At 34.1% G+C, this 23,655-nt stretch overlaps 1 protein-coding gene across 1 annotated transcript in view; it reads left to right on the plus strand.

Annotated features, from left to right (window-relative positions):
• The window catches only part of LOC150104897 (ankyrin repeat and sterile alpha motif domain-containing protein 1B-like), a 124,738-nt gene that overhangs the window by 14,174 nt on the left and 86,909 nt on the right, over window positions 1-23,655 (plus strand). The window contains exons 2-4 of the mRNA XM_090395083.1: window positions 3,446-3,526; window positions 20,890-21,046; window positions 23,360-23,434. Coding sequence (XP_090251209.1) covers window positions 3,446-3,526; window positions 20,890-21,046; window positions 23,360-23,434 — 313 coding nt within the window. The remainder of the gene's footprint in view (window positions 1-3,445; window positions 3,527-20,889; window positions 21,047-23,359; window positions 23,435-23,655) is intronic.

Consider the following 23,655-nt stretch of genomic DNA (forward strand, 5'->3'; position numbering starts at 1 on the left):
AGAAATTTTTACCTCAGGAAAAAGAAGTATATCTAAAAAATTCAATGGAAGGCAGGATTTAGCTAAGGTGGATGGCTTTTGGCAAACGGAAAAAGAAACTTTTCTGTAGCAAAAAGATATATCATCTAGTTTCAGCGACATGGACAATAATTAAAGAAATACTGGAAAGAATGACAAAAAAAACTGAGCTTAAAATTGAGAAAGACATATTAAACAGCAAGCTGACAAGATCAAATAAAGAATGAAGCTATAAGAAAAGAAACAAAGGTGTTGGATAGGGAAAGAGATTTTAAAGTTAAAATGGAAATAGTACAGGACATATTACACGGATGAAAAGTGATCGATGGGAGAGAAAAAAAACACTCACTCACAAGCATCCTAAACAACCGAAGAGTAGATGGGGAAATATTGAAGGATGACCTAGTGAAGATGGCTGGAAAAGGTTGCCATAGAGAAGCCTTTAACAGAGAAAGATGGAGAATGGACAAATTAATTATCCATAACTAGATGTAACAAAGGATATATATGCTAACTTTCATTTATATTTATATTTTCATATTAAGAAATTTATTCATATCCATAAATTTAGTTCCATTTGCTATATCATATCGTACAGGCTTTACATATCAATAAATAAGAGGAGATTTATACTCTTTTTATATTTATATTCGTCATACATTTATTTATTTATATTTTTCATATCGTGTAGCATGATGGATATCTTTAATGGATAACACGGATTTGTTAAACGGAGATCATGTTTTAGTAATCCACTTACTTATTACTATAAGGCGAAAGCTGCATTGGACAATGGGGGATGGATACAGTAGTATACCTAGATTTTATAAAGGCATTTGATAAATTACCACATGATAAATTAATATCCAATCTAGAGCAGATGGAGTTGGATATTAGACAAGTGCACTGGATTGGAGATTGGGTATCTGATGTCAGCAAGTTGTGTATAGGAGAGCAATATCCCGGAAGAGGAAAGTCACAAATGATGTACATCAGGGTTCTCTTTTAGAGCCATTGCTGTTTAACCTGTATGCTCATTCGAGAAGATTTGAATGGGAATATTCAGTTGTTTGCAGATGATGCAAAGTTATGAAGAAGTATGAGGAATAAAGCAGATGTTGTGGTCTTGCCAGAAGACTTGAATAGCCTGATTGAATTAATACGGGAGTGGGAAACCAGTTCAATGTTACGAAATACACCGCTTGGAAAAACGTGAACGGACACCATAGTGTGAGAAACAAACAGCCATCGCGCCCACCTCAATAAGAGGTAGGACCTCTATTCGCGGCAATGACTGCAGCTATCCCACTGGGCTTACTTTCCAGCGTACGATTGGGATCAATGGGAATTTGGGACCATTCTTCCCGTAGAAATGAGGTCCTGCACTGTTGTGAGGCGGACGTATCTTGACCCCATCTGACACTCCAGTTCATTCCATAGATGTTAAGTGTTGCGATCAGGGCTATATGGACATGAACGTCAAGTGAGATGACGTTCATGTCCACGAACCACGTTACGACAGCTGCCTTATGGCACAGTGCATTGTCTTGCTGAAAGAAACAATGATCAGTTCCATAGAAACGCCACAAAGCAGGAAGCATTGTATTGCAATGTCCAGAATGTTCAGATACGTCTCGGAGTTCAATATTTGCGGCACTACAAACAGAAATCCAGCGACAAACCAGGAAAGATAGGAGCTTAGCATCACACCGCTACCTTCGAATTTTACAGTTTGGGTTACGCCCTCTGGTAAGAGACGTCCACCAGGCATCCGCCACATCCACGTCCATCTTCTGGGTAGAGAGTGTGGGGTTATTTGGCGCTCCATAACACAGCTTTTCAAGCTTCCTTGCTTCACTGTACATGCTCTTTGCACTACTGAAGACGATGCTGCATGTTGGTTTGGGTAATGTGGGGAAGTGAACATTGCTGTCCTACCCCAGAAACTCGCTTTGTGAGCTTCGGTTTCTGAATGTTTTTGCGCAAGTTCGTGTTCCAGTCGATGTCCGGAACTCCGCATTCAACGTGTCGCCGACGAATGGCGATTTTTATATATTATCCTTCGTAGCACTGTATGGTCACCTGTGTGGTGAGTCGTCCACTGCAGGTGACTCCCTGCGTTTCCATCTCAGTATAGCATCATTGATTGTTGACCTGAGATGACCCAATTTGTCAACAATTTGCCGATCAGATAGACTTGAAACATGGCATCCTATCACAACATCTCTTTAAAACTCCATCAGTTCCCTTCTCTTAGTCATTTCACTCGGACACAGTTGAGGTGACTTGGGGAGGGGGTATCACATTCCACCAATTTATACCGGCTACAAACACTCGTTACATGGCACTGTGCACCTTGCCCATGGGGGTGTCTGTTGACCTCTTTCCAAGGAGTCTTTAAGGTTTTAAAATATGGAAAACAAAGATCCGATGTAGAACTTACGCTTGGTAGGATATATTGTTGGAGGTGAAGGAAATAAGAGATCTTGGGATAATGGGAGATAAGGATGCAAAATATAGAGGACGCATTTCCAAAATTGTCTGAACAACGCAACAAATTCTGGCATCACTGCCAGAATTTGTTGCGTTGTAGGAGTAAGGAGATTCTGGTTCCATTGTATAAGGGCTTTGCTTGATTAGGTCATATATGGACTACCGTGAACATATTTGGTCATCTGGTTTCCAAAAGAAGGAAGAGATGTTGAAAAGGGTCCAGAAGCAATTCAGTAAGGTAGTTTCTGGTCTCTCAAATGTTGAGAAGATGCAATTTGCAGAGTCTAACAGATATGGAGAAGAGGAGTAATATGATAGAGACGTACAAGTTGGTAAGGGGTTGTTACAGGATTAATGTTGAAGGTTTTTTTTTTATAAAATGATCGCAAATGGCGAGAGAACAAGAGGTCATTCCTAGAAGATGTATAAGAAGAGCATGTGAGCAAGAAGCAGATTTTTTTGCATGGAAAGTTGTGAATGATTGAAAGGCATTGCCATAGACTGCAGTGTCTGCAGAGAATATGAATGCATTTAAGGTACGGTATGATGAGTTGTGTGTGTGTGTGTGTGTGTGTGTGTGTGTGTGTGTGTGTGTGTGTGTGTGTGTGTGTGTGTGTGTGTGTGTGTGTGTGTGTGTGTGTGTGTGTGTGACAAAGGGACCAACCGCGATGAGTCTTTGACTTCACGGGAGGGGGGAGTTTTTGTTCTTATCACAAGACCCCCCCCCACCGTCTTATGATAACAACAAGAACAAAAGGTATACACGTCAAAATCGTAATAATAAAATATCAAAAGAAATAAAAATTTTAAATCTCTCTATTAATCTTTTAAGAATTTTAATTTTAAAGAGTATATATATATATATATTTTTTATTTTATTTTTTATTTATTTTTTATTTTTTTTTTTTACGAATGCTCTTTTATTCTATTCTAGTTTACGAAGAGGACCGGGAGCTAACGCACAGGATGCAAGTGGTTACACTTCACTTCACCAATCAGCACTTAATGGCCACAAGTAAGATAAACTTTATTTAGTTTAACAAAGATGTTTCATTGCTCAGGTAGTCGATCTATTCGTAGAGTAGTGAGAGATTTATATTTATCACCAAAATAAGCGTCTGTAGGGCATGCAATCGATTTAATAAACAAAGAGGAGAAAGAGAAACATTGCATCACGTTTAACTTGGACACGAGTTTCCATCCGACTGTGATTTCTTGGATTATGTCTAAAAAGAAAATGGAGATTTGTATCTGTAATGTACAGAAATTATACTTCCTTATGATGTTATTGTTTCATCGAAACAATAACAAATCAAAATTATCCGATGTTTGTTTTTCGGGCTTCATTTGTAATGATAACAAATAGTGATGGGCGTTTCAACTCAAAAATAAATTAAAGTTGGACTTTAAAGACAAAGACAACAAACCATTCCTGTTTCATAAGAAAAACTACTTGGTATAAATATTTCATAATCAAAACTTTATGTATTTATTTTATATTTCATAAAAATATTTTAAAACAGTGTGATATTTTTACTCACTAAAATAGGCTGGAAATCACTTCATTACCATTGCGTCAACTGAGTTTTCGAAATATGTTATTATTATTATTATCACCCAAAACCCCATTGGGTCAAAGACTCATGTATTTAGTTTTCGTGTAAAATTATTTATTGCACCAAAAATTGAACTAGCATTAAATTTTATGTATGTATTTGTTCATAAGAAAACGTTTGGTGTCTAATAATATTTTTCCTCTTTTGCCGTTTTTGAGAAGTGTACATGATAACCAGGGGTGTGTAGTCGGGCCAGGGAGACGCCCTGGTACGTTTTTAAAACTTTCAAAAGTTTTAAATTCATTATAATAATTTATAAGAATTATAATAATGAGAATTATAATGCATTTCCAGCGTTCGGTCAAAAAATAGCAGCTTGCCGCTCATGTCATTTTCGTTTCAGAAAACAAGGCAATCTCCCTACCACATGGCCGTCGCAATAATAATAATAATAATTGTGTTTATAATTTTTATTATTATTATTATTATTTCTCAGATAAATTACATACATTATATGAAGACAATTATGCATAACAAATACTTTCTCGTACGTAAAGTTTTTTTTTAAATAATAATAATAACAATAACTGTTTACAACATATATTATTATAATATTCATAATGATGATTATTACAGATGTTTCTTTGCAATTTTACACTCTATATATACAATATCAATGATATAATCACTCTATATTACATACTTTTGTTACAGTTATTACATTCATTACATACATTTGTTTACATATGATACATGACTTACATTTGTTTACATATAATACATACATTAAATACTTTGGTTTACATGTGATACGTACATTACATGCATTTGGTTACATATGATACATCTTGGATGAGAACTAATTTCTCTGCTTTCATCCTCGAAGCTTATATGTAAGCTTATCTGAGGATGACACCAGTTGGTTATTATTTATTGTTATTTTTTTTTTGCTGTGTTTGGAAGCTACGAAATCTATGATTGAGAAATTCGCACGCGCGCCCGCCCGCCCGCCCGTACGCCCGCACGCACGCCCGCACGCACGCCCGCACGCACGCACGCACGCACACACACACACACACACACACACACACACACACACACACACACACACACACACACACACACACACACACACACACACACACACACACACACACACACACACACACACACACACACACACACACACACACACACACACACACACACACACACACACACACACACACACACACACACACACAAAATAACTTGGAATGTATTGATGCGTCGCTGAACTGGAAGCCTGGACGAATATTTTGTGTTTCATTAAGTTTGTATGGTATTTTGGGTGCGTATTTCTTGTTCATAGTATGTCCTTGAGCTCTTTTCAGGCTATTGTAGTTTGTAAGGTTTCTGTATTCAAAAAGGTAATTTGTTTATCATGTCTGGGATGTAGAAGTTTCGCGTGGCCTTTCCGTAGTGATTATTGTATTTATATGTGATATAATTAGTTGTCTGAGGTCTTGTTATACGGTATGTATTTCTGACTGTCCTGTAGTTGGTATCGAAATAATGTTTTAGCAAAGCTGCATAGTGACATAAATGCTTTGCTATCAGTATTTTGTGTTCTGACATTACAGTATATATAAAGTCGTTATTTTCTCTTTGTTCCCAAAAGATCAGTTTTATCATTTTGTACTGTAGCGACATTAATCTATTTAATTTGTAGAGTGCACAGAAAGCATACATTGTTATGGCGTATCTTAGTATATTTTGGCATAGTGCTTTGTGTATATTAGTGTTTTTAGGTGTATGGGAACTGTCTTTTAACCTGTAGAGTTTACCACTTATTGTTCGGAGTTTGTTGTGTAGATGGTTTATGTGGCTATTCCAGTTCATATCTGCATCGAAGTAAATTCCAAGGTATCGTATTGTTTCAACCTGAGTGATTGTAGTGGTTTTGCTGTTCTGTGTGTTTTTTATGTTGGAAAGTGGATGTTGGATGGGTATATATTTGTTATCAACTGGTCGCGTCAGTGGATTTCTGAATATCATCAATTTTGTCTTTTCTGAGTTTAGGTGTATGGAGTTTTTCGTGAGCCAGTCTATGATCAGATTTATGTCATGTCGCATATTTGTTTGGGCTAAGCTTGCATTATTGTGGATGGATATTATTGCTGTATCATCTGCGTATTGGAATTGCTTACCTTTGAGTGGTAGCTGATTAATATCGTGCGTGTAAATGTTGAATAGAGTTGGGGAGAGTACAGCTCCCTGTGGTACTCCACAGGTTACTGGTAGCTCTCTGCTTCGGCTTGACCCGATACGTGTGATATGCTTTCTATTTTGAAGGTAGTTTGTAAACCACCTGTGCAGAGGCCCGTCTATTCCAACATGCCTCAACTTTTCTAACAAGGTTTGATGTGTGAGTGTATCGAATGCTTTAGTTAGATTAATAAAGACTACCATGGCAATTTTGTTTTTGTCTAAGGCGATATTAATTACGTCTGTAAAGTCTTCCAAGAGAGATGTTGTTCCCTTATTTTTCTGAAAACCATATTGTGTTTTGGGGATAATATGAAAGGTCTCTGTGTATGCTGTGAGTTTCTTCAGTATGATCCGCTCCATAATTTGATTGATAATTGGTAATGTTGCAATGGGTCTGTAATTGCTGATTAAATTTCTTTTTCCATGTTTGTATATGAGTGTGACTATGGCGGTCTCTAGCATACTTGGTATCTGTTCTGTTTTAAATATTTTATTTATTAATTTTAGTAGGATAGGACTTAAACTAGTTGCATGTTGCTTTATATCTTTAGGTCTTTAGGTCAATCAAACCGAACAAAGGCCCATCAATTCCTGGGCCTTTGTTTGGTTTGATTTGATGTATTGCAGAGAGAAGTTCTGCTTCTTTTATGGTTGGGAACCATAATGTCTGTTTTGATTGTGGTCCAAGTGGAGGGTTACCTTTTTTGATTGGGGGAATATTTCTGTGCAGTTCTTGGATGGAGTCTGCAAAGTATTGGTTAAAGTCATTTGCAAGTTGTTGGATAGGTTTTGCGTCTTTCATGAAGCTGTGTTTTATGGTTTCGGAGGCAGTGGTGTTGGGAACACAATCTAGCACCTCATTGATCAGATGCCAGGTTTCTTTCATGTTGTTTTGTGCAGAGGTTATTTTGTCTCTGTAGTAGCTTCTTTTTGCCTTTCTGATTTGTGTTGTAAGACGATTCCTTGTTATCTTATATTCAGTTTTTAAAGCTGTGTTATTTGGATATCGCTTTAATTCTTTCCATAAAGCGTCCTTTCTGTGTATTTCGAGGATTAAGTTTGTGTTATCCAAGGATTTTGTGTTATTTTTGAACGAATTCTGACTTTCTTTGTAGCTTTCTTATATATTTCTTATATATTTATAATAATAATAATAATAATAATAATAATAATAATAATAATAATAATAATAATAATAATAATACCGCACATCGTGCTCTGGATTTTTGTTTCCGAGGTAGAGCCCTGGCACTATTTCTTTTAAGACTACACCCCTGATTATTGATAACCTTAATCTATTGAACAGTACTGGTGAACTAATATTGAAATAACACTTAAAATGTAGGTGTAAACAGCAGTGATGATGATTTCATATCATTAATGATATATCTGATAGTAACTAAAATATTTATAAAATTATGAAAAGCGGATCGTGTTTGCTGGTGAGATTACAACAGACCTGCCAGTCATGTGCATTTCAGTGATTTGTTCAAACTCTCATACTAAAGAAATGTTTTTCTTTTTATTTCCCTCTATTATTATTATTTATTTCATTTCAAATATAGTTTAAAATTATGCATTTTGAATAATGCATAATTAAATAATGCTTATTATGCAATTAAAAGAAATACACCCTAATTTTTTTTAAATTTATTTTATTTAAAAATTAAGTTTTAACAGATTTTACGTTTTTTGTTATACATTAAATTGTGTTATTGATTTACCGTATATTTCCTTTTTGTGATAAGTTTCTGTGTACGATATATATATATTGGTTTCTGTTCATTATTCAGACAAACTCGAAATCAAAACGATATCAGTGCGTGCTATGATGGCGTTTTTTTAGGTAACTTCACTACTAGTTTGGTGTTTGAATGTACTCTTGAGGATTTGCAGAGAACGACCAGTATCGGGGCAACCACAAAAAGATTTCTAATTTCCTTCAGCAACCAAAAATGTTCGATATTATCCCATATTATAATTATACGTAGAGGAGTGTATAGTTGTCAACACCTTCCAAAAGACACCAAATTTAGCAACTGATGATGGGAGTAATTTCATAAATCAGCTCGTTTTTGCAACTTAATCGCCACTTAAGGATTCAGTAAGTCGACAACGTAAATGACGATAAAGAAATTATCCACTTAAATACCAATTTCGTTGCAAATAGAAACGGACGGAGTGAAGTCAAGTCATCGAAATTATAAACGCTTAAAATTAATCTTTTTATCCGAAACGACAACGAAATTTACGTCTAATGAGGAAAGTTTATTAAAAAATACTCGCCATTATTTAATAATAACTTATGCGAACTCATTTTCTCCATCTGTGGTGAGCAACTCAATGAACATACACAAATTGTTCACGAATCAGCGAACGACATGATTATAAGTGCAGAGTGGAAGTGAAAAACAGCCAACAAGGCTTCTAGTGAATTATAAAACATCCGTTAGTGGGTGGCTAACTTGCTGACTTCATCGCTATAGCGACCGCTCCGTGCACTATTATTATTACGAAATGAATCAAATGTTTAAAGCATCGCATTTGCGAAACGCGTTACTGCCCCAGGAGTTGCTGACGCATTGGCGATTTTGTTACATTCGAAATCGCTACTGGCAAAATATTTTTAATGTGGTTTTATCTGAGTCAGTCTTATTAAAATACTTCTTATTTATAAAATAGTAATAATAAAATTAGGAAAATGGTTTTAAATACTGCCAAAATGTTTATTATTATTATTACCAAAATTACTACTAATAATAATTATTATTTTAATTCTGTATTTATTTATTTTTATCTTTTTTTTTGAATTTTTAACACGAATATGGGATTGTATTTTAAACTATGTATTGCTGATTTAAATAATTAAAAACTGTTGCATTAAATAGAAGGGTCTTTCACCTTACTAATTATGGAAATTAATTTGATGTTGCACTTTAATTAAAGAACAAAGTTATTTTATAGAAATTTTAAGTTTTTAACTTAAAAACCTGTTTATAGATATTTTCAGCTTTTAACTTAGTGAAAAACACGTTAAAGAATAATACTACGTACAAGATGGAAATTTGTAAACAGCCAATCAGCGAGATTGGAAACCGAGAATCAGCAGGAATCTAAATGAACGTAACTTTGAGTTGCACACCTTAATCTTATTAAAAAAAAAAAAAAAACTCTTAAGTTAATAATTTCGCCAGGTGTAAGTTTGATTTTAAGTTAAATATTATTAATGCACACTTTTGATTAACAAAAATATTCAATACGACACAGTATGCAAATTTAAAATGTGAAATGCAGCTCTGATAGAATTAAACCACCTTGAAATTAGTAAAAACGATAAAAAAAACCCTTCCTTCCCCTTCTTTCCTCTAGAGGTCGCATTGGTTAACCTTCATATAAAAGCACTCTCAATAATGCTGACATTATTGTTTTAATTTCTGAGAATATAACTTTCCCTCTGAAATTCGAGAAATATTCAACAACAGCATTGATTTTCAATATTCAACAACAGCAGAGAAAATGGAAGATGATTGCAATAAATTGAATAAATTGCAATCTTCCATTTTCTCTGTATTTGGCAGACTTTTTACATAAAAAGTCTGCCAAATACCGAGTTAAATTAAGAGTTTTAAACAAACTTTTAATTTCAGAAAATATGAACATTTCTATAAAAACGTTGAATCTTTAGTTTGGTACAAAATTTGACATTTTTAAAGTCTTGCTACTTAGTATTTATTTTGCAATATTTAATAATACTATTAGAGAACTTTTACGTAAAAGCAAGACCTCAGATTTCAACTGTTTGTAAGGTTGTTTGCAGATTTTAATTTTACACGCACTATCATGCACAAATTAAATTGTGTTCTAGATCTTTCATTAATTTGACTTAAATCTGCAGATGTGAAAAATTGCGTCTATTTAAATAAGCCTGTCAAATGAAATTGGGGATATAATATTCAACTTGGAACCAGAGTTACAAGGTTTGCATATAATACTTGATTGAAGTCACTGTTCTTACACTGAAATGTTTGATATTTCCGATTTGTATTAGAATAGAAGTAATACTTATGAGGGTTTTTTAAGTTAATTTCCGTATTAATTTTGTTCCCATTTTCCTGTGAAAATGCAAACAAACCATTATTTATTTCTAAGAATTATTTTTAAGAATTATAAGATATTATATTTATTAAAATTATATTTATAAGAATTATTTTTGATGGTTGTGCAGATTATAGAGTGTAGATTTATAGAGTGTATTCTGAGTCTAGATTTAATAAAATAAAATTTTTGGATAACTGTTGGATAATTAATTATCTATGTTTGCATTCTTTAACACGTTGAGAATACATAAAGAAATAACAAAGTTAAGTCAGTCAAAAATATGACAAGAAGCAAGAAAAGATAAAGAAGGAAAGAGTAAGAGAAATGAAAGGAGAGAGAGAGAAAAAAAATAATGAATTAAGAGAGGGAAAGAGATAGTCAATTAAGAGAGAGAGAGAGAGAGAGAGAGAGAGAGAATATAGTAAATTGAGAGATGAGAAGAAATTTTCTAGATATAAAGAATAACAGATAATTTTCCTTAATAATTCTTTTCAAAGCAACTTTAAATAACACACATTGAAGATTGTATAATAAAATTAACATTCTAATATAAAAGTAATGAAATAATCCTAAAGTAAACTTAAAGGATAATTAGAACAAAGTTGCGCCATGCAACAAGATTAATTTCACTCTAATCAATTTTTATTATTAGATAATTGTAGAATTGAACGAAAAACTAAACCTTGGACCATAGAATTAGTTAACCGGAACCGAAATGTTTGCTTTGCTCCCTACGCGGAGCATTGTAGCATTAACTTAAATATAAAGTTATCTATTAAAGTGTGTCTCCCATATCTGAAGTTGCTCATAGCATGCAAGAAAATGCTAAACAGATCCCCGAAATTAAATGCACGTGAGTAGAAGGATTTATACAGCATAGTTTGAAGATTCAAACGCATAATAATGTTATTATTTTACTTATTTTATTTTTTAAAAAAACACTTCAAGGAACGCATGAATTAGCGTTCAAAATTGCGGACATTCTTAGAGTGGCAGAAAGGGGGGAAAAATGATTTAAAAAGTTTTTAATAAAAAAACTTTTTCAATAAAAAGTTTTTTATTTAAAAAAACTTTTTATTTAAAAAGTTTTTAAATAAAAAGACAAACAGCAAACTACCAAAAATATTATAAAATATAAAATAAGTGCAAAAAAGAAGAATCGGAAGACCAAGAAAGAGATGGCATGAGACCGGAAAAGGTCACCTGACCTAAAGTCCATGTTAGGAAGAAGATAAAACTAAAATAAACTATATACATAAGCGAAACCGACCCCTTCAGATACTCAAAGAAAACTAAAAAACGAAGAGAGAGGCAGTTGAAATGAATGCATTTGTGTATTTTAAACCATTTCATGAATTTCTCAGTCGAAATGAAATATTGATTTATAACCAAACAACCAGAAGCTGACTTTATACGGACTTTGGTAAGACTGGTGAAAGATATAATCATGGCTTTCGGCAATAAGCTTGAGTGCGTTTTCTTAATCCAAGTAAACAAATCGCCACTACTTGGCAAATTTTCTCTCTCTCTCTCTCTCTCTCTCTCTCTTGTTCCATAAAGCCCTTTGCTGCCATAGAACGATACTTTGTATCATACAAATGATCAAAGAAACCCTACAACTCTGCCTAGTAATCCTTGACGCCTTTTCCACTTGTCGATTTCCAACAATTACGTGAAGCTGATGGTTGCCCCTTATCATTTACTCGTGTGCGTGTGATAAAACGAGCCGTGTGCAAAAGATAACTCGGGCGTTAAACGTGGATTACACCTAGCTTCCATTCTTGAAGAAGGGCATTCATGCTTATATTGTGTTAACGTAAATCAATACAGATCTACGATGCCGCTCTCAATGCACGGTTTAATAACAGGCGCTCGCTATTTGATGTTTCGATGTCTCATTAACACTATTTTTTTTATTTTCTCAGAAGGAAAATTTGCTACTTTATGTTAGAAAATTATATATATGTGTGTGTGTGTGTATATATATATATATATAATTTCCTAACATAAACTAACAAATTTCTATATATATATATATATATATTAGAGGATTCGAATTTTACCTTGAGCATGGATGTTTGTCGACTTGAAAGCCTACATTGCAACATTTAACAAAGATTTTGTTAATTAATTTCAGCTTAAAATTAAATCATAATTAAGGATAAATTCTTAATCTTATATCCAAGCCGACTCTAAGCAACGTACAACTGTTTACTGTATAGATCATAATATAATACCTGAGATGTAAGTTATAAATCGCAATATTATCTTTCATGCGTGAAACCATATGTTTATAATTATTACGCTTTCCCAACAGGAGGCTTTTTTATCTTTGTAGTTTTCATATGTTTTTGATAACGTAAACGATTTAGTTATTCATGACAATTCTACCTTTTTTTGCGATTATATATATTTTGTGAGTTCAACAAACTTCATCATTGGCCTGTAGAGTAAGATAGGCTGAGAGTCAGCAGATAGTAGAAGAGGAAATAAAGATAGAGTGCATAGTGGTAGAGTAGGTAAAAGAGGCCTCAGCTGACCTTTTTTAGCTGTTTGCCCCCCAGGGGCGCTTCTAAAACGGTCGTTGATTTTTCACTTTAAAAAAAAGGAAAAATCCTAAAAAGGAAACATGTAACAAAACAAAGAGAGAATAAATCTGGAGAAGGAATGGAAAGGTAAACTTAGAGGTGGAGGAAGGATCTGGCCAGAGTGATGCAGCTCACAAGGAACTGCACCGCCTCGCTGTAAGCTTTCGCTGCTCGGGTTCTCAGGTCCTCCCCCACCTGTTGGAGTTAAAAACCAGTGAGGCTGAGTACAGAAATCCACAAGGTGGTTACTGTTCCTTTCTTTTGTTGTGGGCTGTTATGATTCTTCTGGCCACCTCACTTCCCTTGGCTATGTCTAGTTTGCAGAGAGCTATGTAGAACGCCGAAGTTGCCTCCTCGTCTATATCCAGGGCTACCTCTACTTGCTCAGGGGTGATTTTGCTGATGTCATCAACGAAGAGGTCACCCCATTTTACACTGACGATGTCGGGTCCATATTTCCCTGTGAGGAGGAGTTCAGGTTCTCCTACTTTATCTATTGCCGGTTTAAACTTTTCTGCCACCCCGTGCATACCTCTAAGGAGATGTTTTAAAGTCTCCCCTGCTTTTGGATGAAGGACTTCTGGGTGTTCGGTTTCAGATACTTTTGCTGTTTTGAGATTTCATGATGGCTTTGCATTGTCAGTCTCGAATAACCAACACAGCTGAGAATGCCCTCTCAGTATCGGAATTACTTTTGTAAGATTTTATATATAAATTTCATATAAAAAATTAATTAGTAGTTATTATGTTTCTTTTCTCTTCTCAATTATTTCATTTTTAAAATATATAAAATAAAGCAAATACTAATATATAATAAACTTACATATTTTTTTATATTAGTTTATACTTTACTTTCTACTTAATATACATTAATACGTTTAAACTTAAATATATGGAAGATTTTTATAAGATTAATATACGCTCTGTAAGTTGTTATTTTTTTTATTATTCGTTTTAAAGCTTGAAAATTTGATGTTAGAAAATTCGATGCTAATAAAACATAGTATTTTATAACTGCAGGAAACTTTAAATGTCCAGTAAGAAACGTACTCCATAGCATTAAGCAAATATGAAAAAAAAATTAAACGGTAATAATCATATGTCGAGATATTTCTCATCATTTTATGAATTAAAAATTAATAAACCAAATTTTCAGAAATCCAATACATTGTAGAGGTAATGATCTCGTATATACGTAGAGTATTTTCTAGTTATCTGAAAAAAATACTAACGAGGCAAAATGAAAAATACAAAAACTGCAAGAACCAAGTAAAAAAAAAATTACCTACTTAAAGAAAATAGAATCGTAAATCTGATTTGAAAACGATTGACTGAGTACTCATCTTAAATTCCTGATTTTTGTGATATAAATGAAGAATGAACGAATAAAAATAAATGAATAAAACAAACAGCAGAAGAGGTTTTCGAAATAAGGCAGAATAATAAAAAAATAGGACTAAGCATTTATTATGTAGGCCAGTCTTCTGTAAGTTTTCATTTCAAATTAAACTTACAGAAGACTTTTGAGAATCCCCTATACCGCTCACGAAACCAATGAAAATGTTCGAAAACTGATTGATTCAATGGACGGGAGAAAAAGGGAAAATATTCTGACAGTCATCAGAAGAAGACAGATGAAATGGTTTGGACATGTGGAGAGGACTAATGGCATTCCAAAGCAAGCACTAGAAGGAATCGTTCCGGGACCAAGGGTTAGGGGCCGACCTCGGCCCCTATTTCACCCTTTCTCAACTGACATCACGAACAAGAGACCGAGATGACTGGAGGAGGCTAACCAAGACGATCACCTACAAGCCATGAATGACCCAACGGTCCATTTAGGACTACGGGAGAAGAAAATGTAGGCCAGACCGGACGATCTGGAGAGATACGCATCTGTGAACATGTAAACAACGTTCAGAAAAAAAAAGAAGAAGAAAGAAAGAAAACACAGATCAGTATTAGCCTTTCACACAACAAATACTGGTCAACAAGTAATTTAATAAAACACAGAAATATCGTATATTGATTATAACTGTTTTATAAGAAAATGTAAAGAAGCCTCAGAAAAAAAAGAAGCCTCTCTTTATAAGGACTTGACTCTTTTGTTTTTCAAAAATAGAATCTTGTACTATAAATTATGTAAATCCGATGAGTTATCGTGTTGTATTGTTTACTTTATTGAAATATAATTCTCGTTAAGAAACATCTGATTTCCATACGGAAAGTCAAATGCAGGGCTATATTAATTTACTAACTACGACATATAAATTATATAGCAAAATTTAAAATAAAACATTCATTAACTTATTGCTGATAGTTTATTAGAGGAACAGGCTTAATTTAGGAAAAGTAAAAGTTACTTGAGAAAAACTAGAATTCAAATATAGACCCATGGTATTTATAGATTATTAAATAGCCTTTCACAATTAATACGCGAAAATTATGGAACATAATAGAAGACAGAGGCTATCCAAAATAAAGAGTACTACACTTATGAGATAAAACATTAATCAGAAATGTTGACGAATATATATAATGTTGATGAATATATGTAACTCACGAAAACTATGCCATTCTGGATGTAAATGTCCCATACGAACTACAATAATAATAACTGAATACTAAATCCTAAATAATAAATTACACCGTTTCCTAGCAACGTGTGGTACCATAAGTCAAACAGCACAAAGCGAAACAAGAAATGAAGTATAATTAAAATTTATAAGGTCATAGCAATACCAAGAAAGTTGGACGGAGAATGAAAAAAAAAAAAAAAAAAAGAAAGATAAACGCAGAATATAAACAACTGAACTGGAAAGTCTCAGAACAGTTAAAGGATGATGGGAATGAATAAGATAAGTAATGAAGACTTAAAAAAAACAGGAATTACGAATAAATGCAATGAATAATAAAAAATAATAAAAGAAAATTGAAACAACTGGAATGAATAGAACATGAACGATCCAAAACGATCAAAGCAACCAATCAAATAAAAATCTAAAGGGAAAAATAGCAATCAATCATTGATAGTTAAATTAATTGTAATTCATATTAATAATTGATATTTCAACAAAGAGCCACAGATTGGGAGCGTAAAATAAATTTCCACTGAGATATATAATTCTTATTCTTATTCTTATCTAAATAATTAATTAGTGTTTTACAATAGTTGGCCGAATTAATTATTAAATTTGTTTATTCATAGATCAGTTAAATACGAATTGATACTTTTAATTGTAATACTTTAGTATATAACTAAAGTATTACAATTAGTATTTTAGTTAATTGTAATAATAATTTTAAGTGCATAATTGTTATGCACTTCAAATCCTTCATTTATTGAAGTTCTAGGAAGCCGATATTTTTACCATATTCGTCATCTTTAAAAAACTCGAATGCGGTTTGTGTCCTCATTAGACATTATCTGTATTAAAATCTATCGTTCCATTATGCCCTTCGCTGCTTTTGCGAAACTTAAACGTAGAGATTCTCATATATATGAAGAACATACTTTCTCTCTTTGTACGATCAATTAAAGCATATATTGATTTATAATCTTGTCTCCGCGTTTTTTTTTCCATAACATCAAACCTCTTAAATCGAATTTGTTTTGTAATCACACATTTCATATATTTTAGTTTTCTAATTAAAGACATTTATATATTATAATGATAAATTCATAAAACTAAATTTATAAATGCAATACAAAAATATATAATTACAGTTTAATATGTTTTATGCATGCGATTCCATATACACTATGTTGATAAAGATATTTGGATACCTAGTTGTGGTCAAAAAAATGCGTTTTAATTACATTTCTGGTACCGAGTAGGACCACCTTTGACAGCAACTGCCCTTCGGGGAATGCTTTCAACCAATTTCTGATACGTCGCATCAGGAATATTCTTCCATTCCTCGCGCAAAGCTACCCCCCCCCCCCCCATTTGCTGATGCTGATCACGGCCGCTGTGGTCTGGAACGAATTTGGCGTTCTAATTCGTACCAAAAATGTATGATGGGGTTGATGTCTGAACTATGAGCTGGCCAATCCAACACTTCAATGTTGTTTTGTGGAAACCAGTCTCGCGCAAACAGTGCAATATGGCATGGTGCATTGGAGCACTGGATGTTCAGGTAGCCATTTGGAGGAATGGCCCAAAAAAAATCATGATTTTGGGCACGTCCATATAATCTCGAAACTGGTAATTAACAAAACAAAATTCTCTAAAACAAGACGAAGACCTCCAAAATAAGAAGAAAAGTATTTTATTCTGTTTTATAAAAAGAGTTATTGTTTTTAATTAATAATCATAATAAAATATTACTCAATAACCACTTTGATGCTTTTTCCACAATGTTCACGAAAACAAGTTTTCATTATCGTAAACCGGTATCTAATAAAAAGATATATTTCTAGAGTTCCTGGTATTTTTTAAATTTTAATTTTAATTTTATAGAAAAATCAATAAAAATATAATTAAAACATAGAGAAAGAATAATTTTTAAAAGAATTTTTAAAAATTTTACTTTATACTTTTACAAAATTTGCAATTTAGTTAAACTTTCTTAAACACCATTATTCCGATTTCTTTTCTTTTGTTATGTTATATTTGTGGAACTACGAAGAAAAAAACGTAGTTTTTAATAAACTTGAACAGAATTGGCTTTATTAGTTGACCAGAAATTTTTTGAAAATATATACAATTGTCTGCAAGTTTCACCAGCGGTTCTGTCTGGCTTCTTTAGGACATGTGTAACGGTACATGGAACTCAATGTTTGCTAGTAAAAAAGAAGACTGGAATAACGCTGTGAAATAAATTAACCGACGCGTAACATCATAAGCATGGAACGTGGTATATCAGCCATTGTTTTTTGAGCGCGTTATATAGTTTTTAGCGAAATGAAATTCTGGTAAGCTGAGCAAACTTATTAGGCTTTTCCAGATGTCTTTCAGAATCATTCCTTGAATTATGTTTAGATTTTCTCCAGAGCGGAGTACCACGGCAGCTTCTTTAAAGTTTCTACATCGAAAATTCTCTTCTATATAGGGCATGGAGCTTTTATCCCACTCGATGGTGTGGTTAGAGATCGAGAAGTGATGGGCTAATCCTGAAGTATCTGTTCTGTTGTTGTTCACGTCTCCTACATGTTCTTCTTTTCGAATTTCCAGGCTTCTCGATGTTTACCCTATGTAATTTAATCCACAGGAACATGGAATGTTGTACACACCTGCGTATTTGAAGAAGGCATTAATGTCTTTTGGTGATCTTAAAATCTGGCGTATTGTCTTGACCGGTTTAAGAGCAACTCTGACGTTGAAGGACTTAAGGAGTTTTGCAATTTTTGTTGACACTGAGCCTGCATAAGGGATGGCGATGGACGATGTATATTGCGTGACAGAAGGTTGCTGTTGTGCAGGGTTTCTATGAAGAATCTTTACGATTATATTTCTTGGGTAACCGTTGTTTATCAGGGTCTGAGATATGAGAGTGAGTTCATCGAGGAGATCTTTTTCTTCTGAGATGATGTCGGTCGCTCTATTGTTAAGCATATGAATTATGCTGAGTTTCTGTACAATATGGTGAGTCGATTTAAAGTGCAGGTAACGTCCAGTGTGTGTTGGTTTGCGGTAGATTGTGAGCTGGATTTGTCCATCCTCTTGTTTCTTGATTAGTGTATCTAGAAAAAGCAATTGTTTATTCTTTTAAAACTCTAACGTGAACTGTGTTTTTGGTGGAAGGAATTTATTTTTATAAGAAATTCAAAAGGGTTGTTTCTGTGCCTCTCCAAATTATGAAAACATCATCAACATATCTCCACCAAACCAACGGCTTTGGGTTTAATTTGGAAAAGATGTCAGCTTCTAGTATTTCCATGAACAGATCAGCGCAGTGTGGTGATAAGGGACTCCATGGCTAACCCATCCAGTTGTTAGTATATTGTACCATTCACTTTGAAATAATTCGATTTGAGGCAATGGCAGAAAATCTGAGCTGGTCATGCGGATAGAGATTGTCCAGGATATTGATACCTTCTTCAACTGGTACGCTGGTAAATAAAGAAACCACATTTAAGCTTGCGAGGATGTCTGTTTTTAAGATGCCTTTTGATTTTTCAGTGAAATGTTTAGAATTCTTTATGAAGAAATCTGATTTTTTTAAATGTTTTCTTTGAATAGACGGGCTAGATGTTTAACTAATAGATATGTAGGAGAATTTTTTCCGTCAACGATCGAGCGGAGCGGAACTCCAATTTTGTGCACTTTGAGGGCACTATATAAGCGTGGCGTCAGTGAGGTGTAGAGATTTCAGACTTCGTCGTAAGTCTAAAGACCAATTGTTATATTTCGTAATAGGTTATTAGTCTCTTTTTGATTTTTTAAAGTTGGATCAAAATCTAATACGCGATAGATTGACGTGTCTGAAACTAACTCTGTGATCTTTGTTATGTAGTCTATAGTGTTCAAGATGATTACATCTTTGCTCTTTTTTTTAGGTTTGAGAGAGCTAGCCACCCAACCTCAATATAATCAAGAGGATTATATTGAGGTTGGGTGGTTTTGAAGTTGAAAGAATAATAGTGCTTTTCAATCGGATATCATTTGCTATTATTTTCGAAATGAAGAAAGTGCTTTTTCTATGTTGCTAATAATATCAATCATTGGGATGTGATCTGGAGTGATAGCGAAGTTGAAAGCTTTCTTTAGTAAGTCGACTTCTGGTTTTGATAATGTATGGCCTGAAAGATTGAAAATAACTTTTTCATCAGAGAGAGAGAGACTCGGTCTTGAGTTGTATTTTCTTTATATTTAATAAGTGACCAAATACATCATAGAGACAAACGTAGTTCTGTCGTCAGTGTCAAAACAGGTATTCGAATTGGTATTGTAAATACATTTTTAGTCACAACATTTCTGTCACCAAATCAGAGATGCAAATTACCAGTCTCAGATCTCACATATAGATGGAGATAGTCTATCGAAAACTAATTTGCTGGACTATTAATGGATACTTTTCCGTGACTGCCGTAGTAATATTGCCGTAGTAGAGAGAAATCACGTTAGTGGAGCAGTCAGTGTGACCACATACTGTAATGTCTATCAAGATTAAAAATGTATTTCTTATTTTGTCATCCTGTAAGCGTTATATGACGCAGATTATGTGGTGTCAGATCCTAATGTTGATCTAGTTTGCTAATAATATCAACCATTGGGATGTGATCTGGAGTGATAGCGAAGTTGAAACCTTTCTTTAGTATTAAAAAAAAAGACATAAGCCTTTAATATCTCTCAGTGTTTAAAAATACAATCGAAAGGTGTCTAAGAAGCACCAGTAAATCAATCACAACAGACTCACAAAGATTGAGGGTCGTTTCTTTGTTTTACTATTTCATTTCCTGTCACAGAAAAAGTATCTTTTAAAGAAATGGCTCTGTAATAAAAGGTACAGCCGCCATACATATTACGTCAAAGCAAGATCAATATCTTCTTTTTACAGCATTTAAGCAATTTTTCCTCTCCAGAGGGCGGAGAGGAAAAATCCTATAAATACAATCTCATTGTATTTATACATTGTATTTATAGGATTCATTATTTGACTTTAAAAATTTCGGGTACGATAGGCATATGTTAAAAGGCGTGCTGTTAAATAGGCAACCTTTTAACATATGCGATGTGATGCCTTTAAGTTTTTTTTTTTTTTTTGTTGTTTTTTTTTTAAATAGACTGAACAATTTTTCTTCGGAAAAATTGTTCGCAATCAGTCCAAGAACAAATCGGCAAATGACTTGTTTTTATTGTCCAGTCATAAATAATGTAGTTTTTGTATTACGTCAGTTGCTATGAAATGTTTATACGAAGCATATTTAATCATTAAATTAGGGACATCGTTTCACTCTTACTTCAGTATGAGGCCTCAACTAATGTGGTCGATCACAAAGGCTCAACACCCCTTCATTTAGCTGCATGGACAGGAAACACAGAAATAGTACAACTGCTCCTAGAGCAAGGACCATCTCAACCTAACGTCAATCTATCGGTAAGTAATGTAATCGAAGATTATTTATTGTTCGTCTGGCACGAGGTTAACTCTTCATAACATTTATTATCTGTCAGTAAATCTGAAAGAATCTACGGAATCCCTAGAATATTGTTAGAAAAATAATTTATTTTTCTGTAAATAAATATAAATAAATGTCACAGTACTTTCATATTTGTTTATTGTTTTCAATGGCTTTAAGAAAAATGAAATCAACAGATTTTATATTAAACGAAACAAATGAAAAAAAAATTGTGTGTGTGTTTATATTATTAAATTCATGAAATGATTTACTCATTTTAAATTTTTTTCTGAATTGATTTAGCAAATATTTAAATATTTTCCATTTAGAATCTTTTATTGAAAAATTTTCATCAATTTTTTCTAGATTCTTTAAAATTAATACAATTTTGATAATTAATTTTAATAAAGTATATTTTGTATTAATTATTTATGTATTTATATTATAGTATGCAAATATTTTATTTATATCTTTAATCTACAGATATTTAATTATTATTAACAAATTTTATAAATACAGTAATATAAATAATTTATATATCTTTGTATAATTGAGGTAGTAAAATATGGGATTGGAGGGAATATCCTTGGAGGGTAACGGACGGCAATGCTGTAGCTAATGAAGTTCTCACTGAAGGCTCGGCTATTGCTGTTACCCTCCTGCCATGATCAGAGCTTTAATTGCTCAATAACACCTTATCCCTACACTGCTCTCTACAGATAACGGGGAAGATGAAAAGCATTATTGCTTCGCCCCTTTAAGCCAGTCCTTATAAGGACTAAGGGATTGGAGGAGAATCGACCGTGAGATGCGGTGATTGATTCATTAATGCCCTTGGAGGTAATGGATGGCAACAATGCAATGCTGTACCAATTAAGTTTAACTGAGGTTCGGCTGTTGCTGTTACCCCCTTGGGCGATGAGTTTTTGAGTTCGCTCTCTTAAGGTTTTTGTCTTAAGGGAGCAATTTGAGTCTCCGGTAAAGGTGTTCTCCGGCACAGCCCGCTGAGGGGCTTTGTCGGTGAATTATTTTCTTCGGAATTTGAGCGGTTCTGCTCGGTGGTCGGGGAGCTGAAGTGGAACCAACGCTGAGATTAGGAAGGTCTTTCGCCCACTGTGGAGTGGCCTAGAGATCGTCCGATTTTTTGAGATTTCACCTTTACTTACATAGTCGGTGATTGATTCATTAATGCCCTTGGAGGGTAACGAATGGGAATGCTGTACCAATGAAGTTTAACTGAAGTTCGGCTGTTGCTGTTACCCCCTTGGGCGATGAGTTTTTGAGTTCGCTCTCTTGGGGTTTTTGCCTTAAGAGAGCAATTTGAGTCTCCGGGGAAAGTGTTCTCCGGCACGGCCCGCTGAGGGGCTTTGTCGGTGAATTATTTCCCTCGGAATTTGAGCGATTCTGCTCAGTGGTCGGGGAGCCCGTCTCTGAGTGGAACCAACGCTGAGATAGAGACGGTCTTTCGCCCACTATGGAGTAGCCTAGAGATCGTCCGATTTTTTGAGATTTCACCTTTACTTACATAGTCGGTGATTGATTCATTAATGCCCTTGGAGGTAATGGATGGCAATGCAATGCTGTACCAATGAAGTTTAACTGAGGTTCGGCTGTTGCTGTTACCCCCTTGGGCGATGAGTTTTTGAGTTCGCTCTCTTAAGGTTTTTGCCTTAAGGGAGCAATTTGAGTCTCCGGGGAAAGTGTTCTCCGGCACGGCCCGCTGAGGGCTTTGTCGGTGAATGATTTTCTTCGGAATTTGAGCGATTCTGCTCAGTGGTCGGGGAGCCCGTCTCTGAGTGGAACCAACGCTGAGATAGGGACGGTCTTTCGGCCACTATGGAGTGGCCTAGAGATCGTCCGATTTTTTGAGATATCACCTTTACTTAAACAGTTGGTGATTGATGATTGATTAATACCCTTGGAGGGTAATGGATGGCAATGCTGTACCAATGAAGTTCAACTGAGGTTCGGCTGTTGCTGTTACCTCCTTGGGCGATGTGATTCGAGATTTTTTGAGTTCGCTCTCTTGAGGTTTTTGCCTTAAGGGAGCAATTTGAGTCTCCGGGGAAAAAAAAAAGCTCTACTCGTGGGAGCGAAAGATCGTCTAATCTTGGACAGATGATATTTTAAAAATATCATACTTGTTGTGGGTGTTGTCACATAATTACATAAGGAAATTACATAATAGTTCATTATAATTGTTATGACTTTTTTACAACTTATTCTTAGTTTTTTTAATATGATTGTGTTTATATATATATATATATAAACAATGGAAACTCTCTTAACAGAATCACGACCATGAGACGGCGCTCCACTCGGCAGCTCAATACGGACATACAGAAGTAGTTTCCTTACTCCTAAAGGTGATTAAAATTAATAAACTTTTCATTTTTTAAGCATTTTAAAAGTATTTTTTAAAATAGTTCATTGTTTATAACTTTTGCTTCATATATCGTTTTGTATAGTTTTGTTAAACGATAGATGACGTTTTGTCTATTGTCACATCTTCCATCACCGCTTGGTGATCGAAGATGTGGATAGTTACTCCTAGAATGATCAGAAATCAGGCAATAACAGTTGAGCA

The sequence above is a fragment of the Typopeltis vanoorti genome, chromosome 7 (assembly GCF_054136105.1).
Source record: "Typopeltis vanoorti isolate ZY-2024b chromosome 7, IOZ_Tvanoo_1.0, whole genome shotgun sequence".
Lineage (NCBI taxonomy): Eukaryota > Metazoa > Arthropoda > Arachnida > Uropygi > Thelyphonidae > Typopeltis > Typopeltis vanoorti.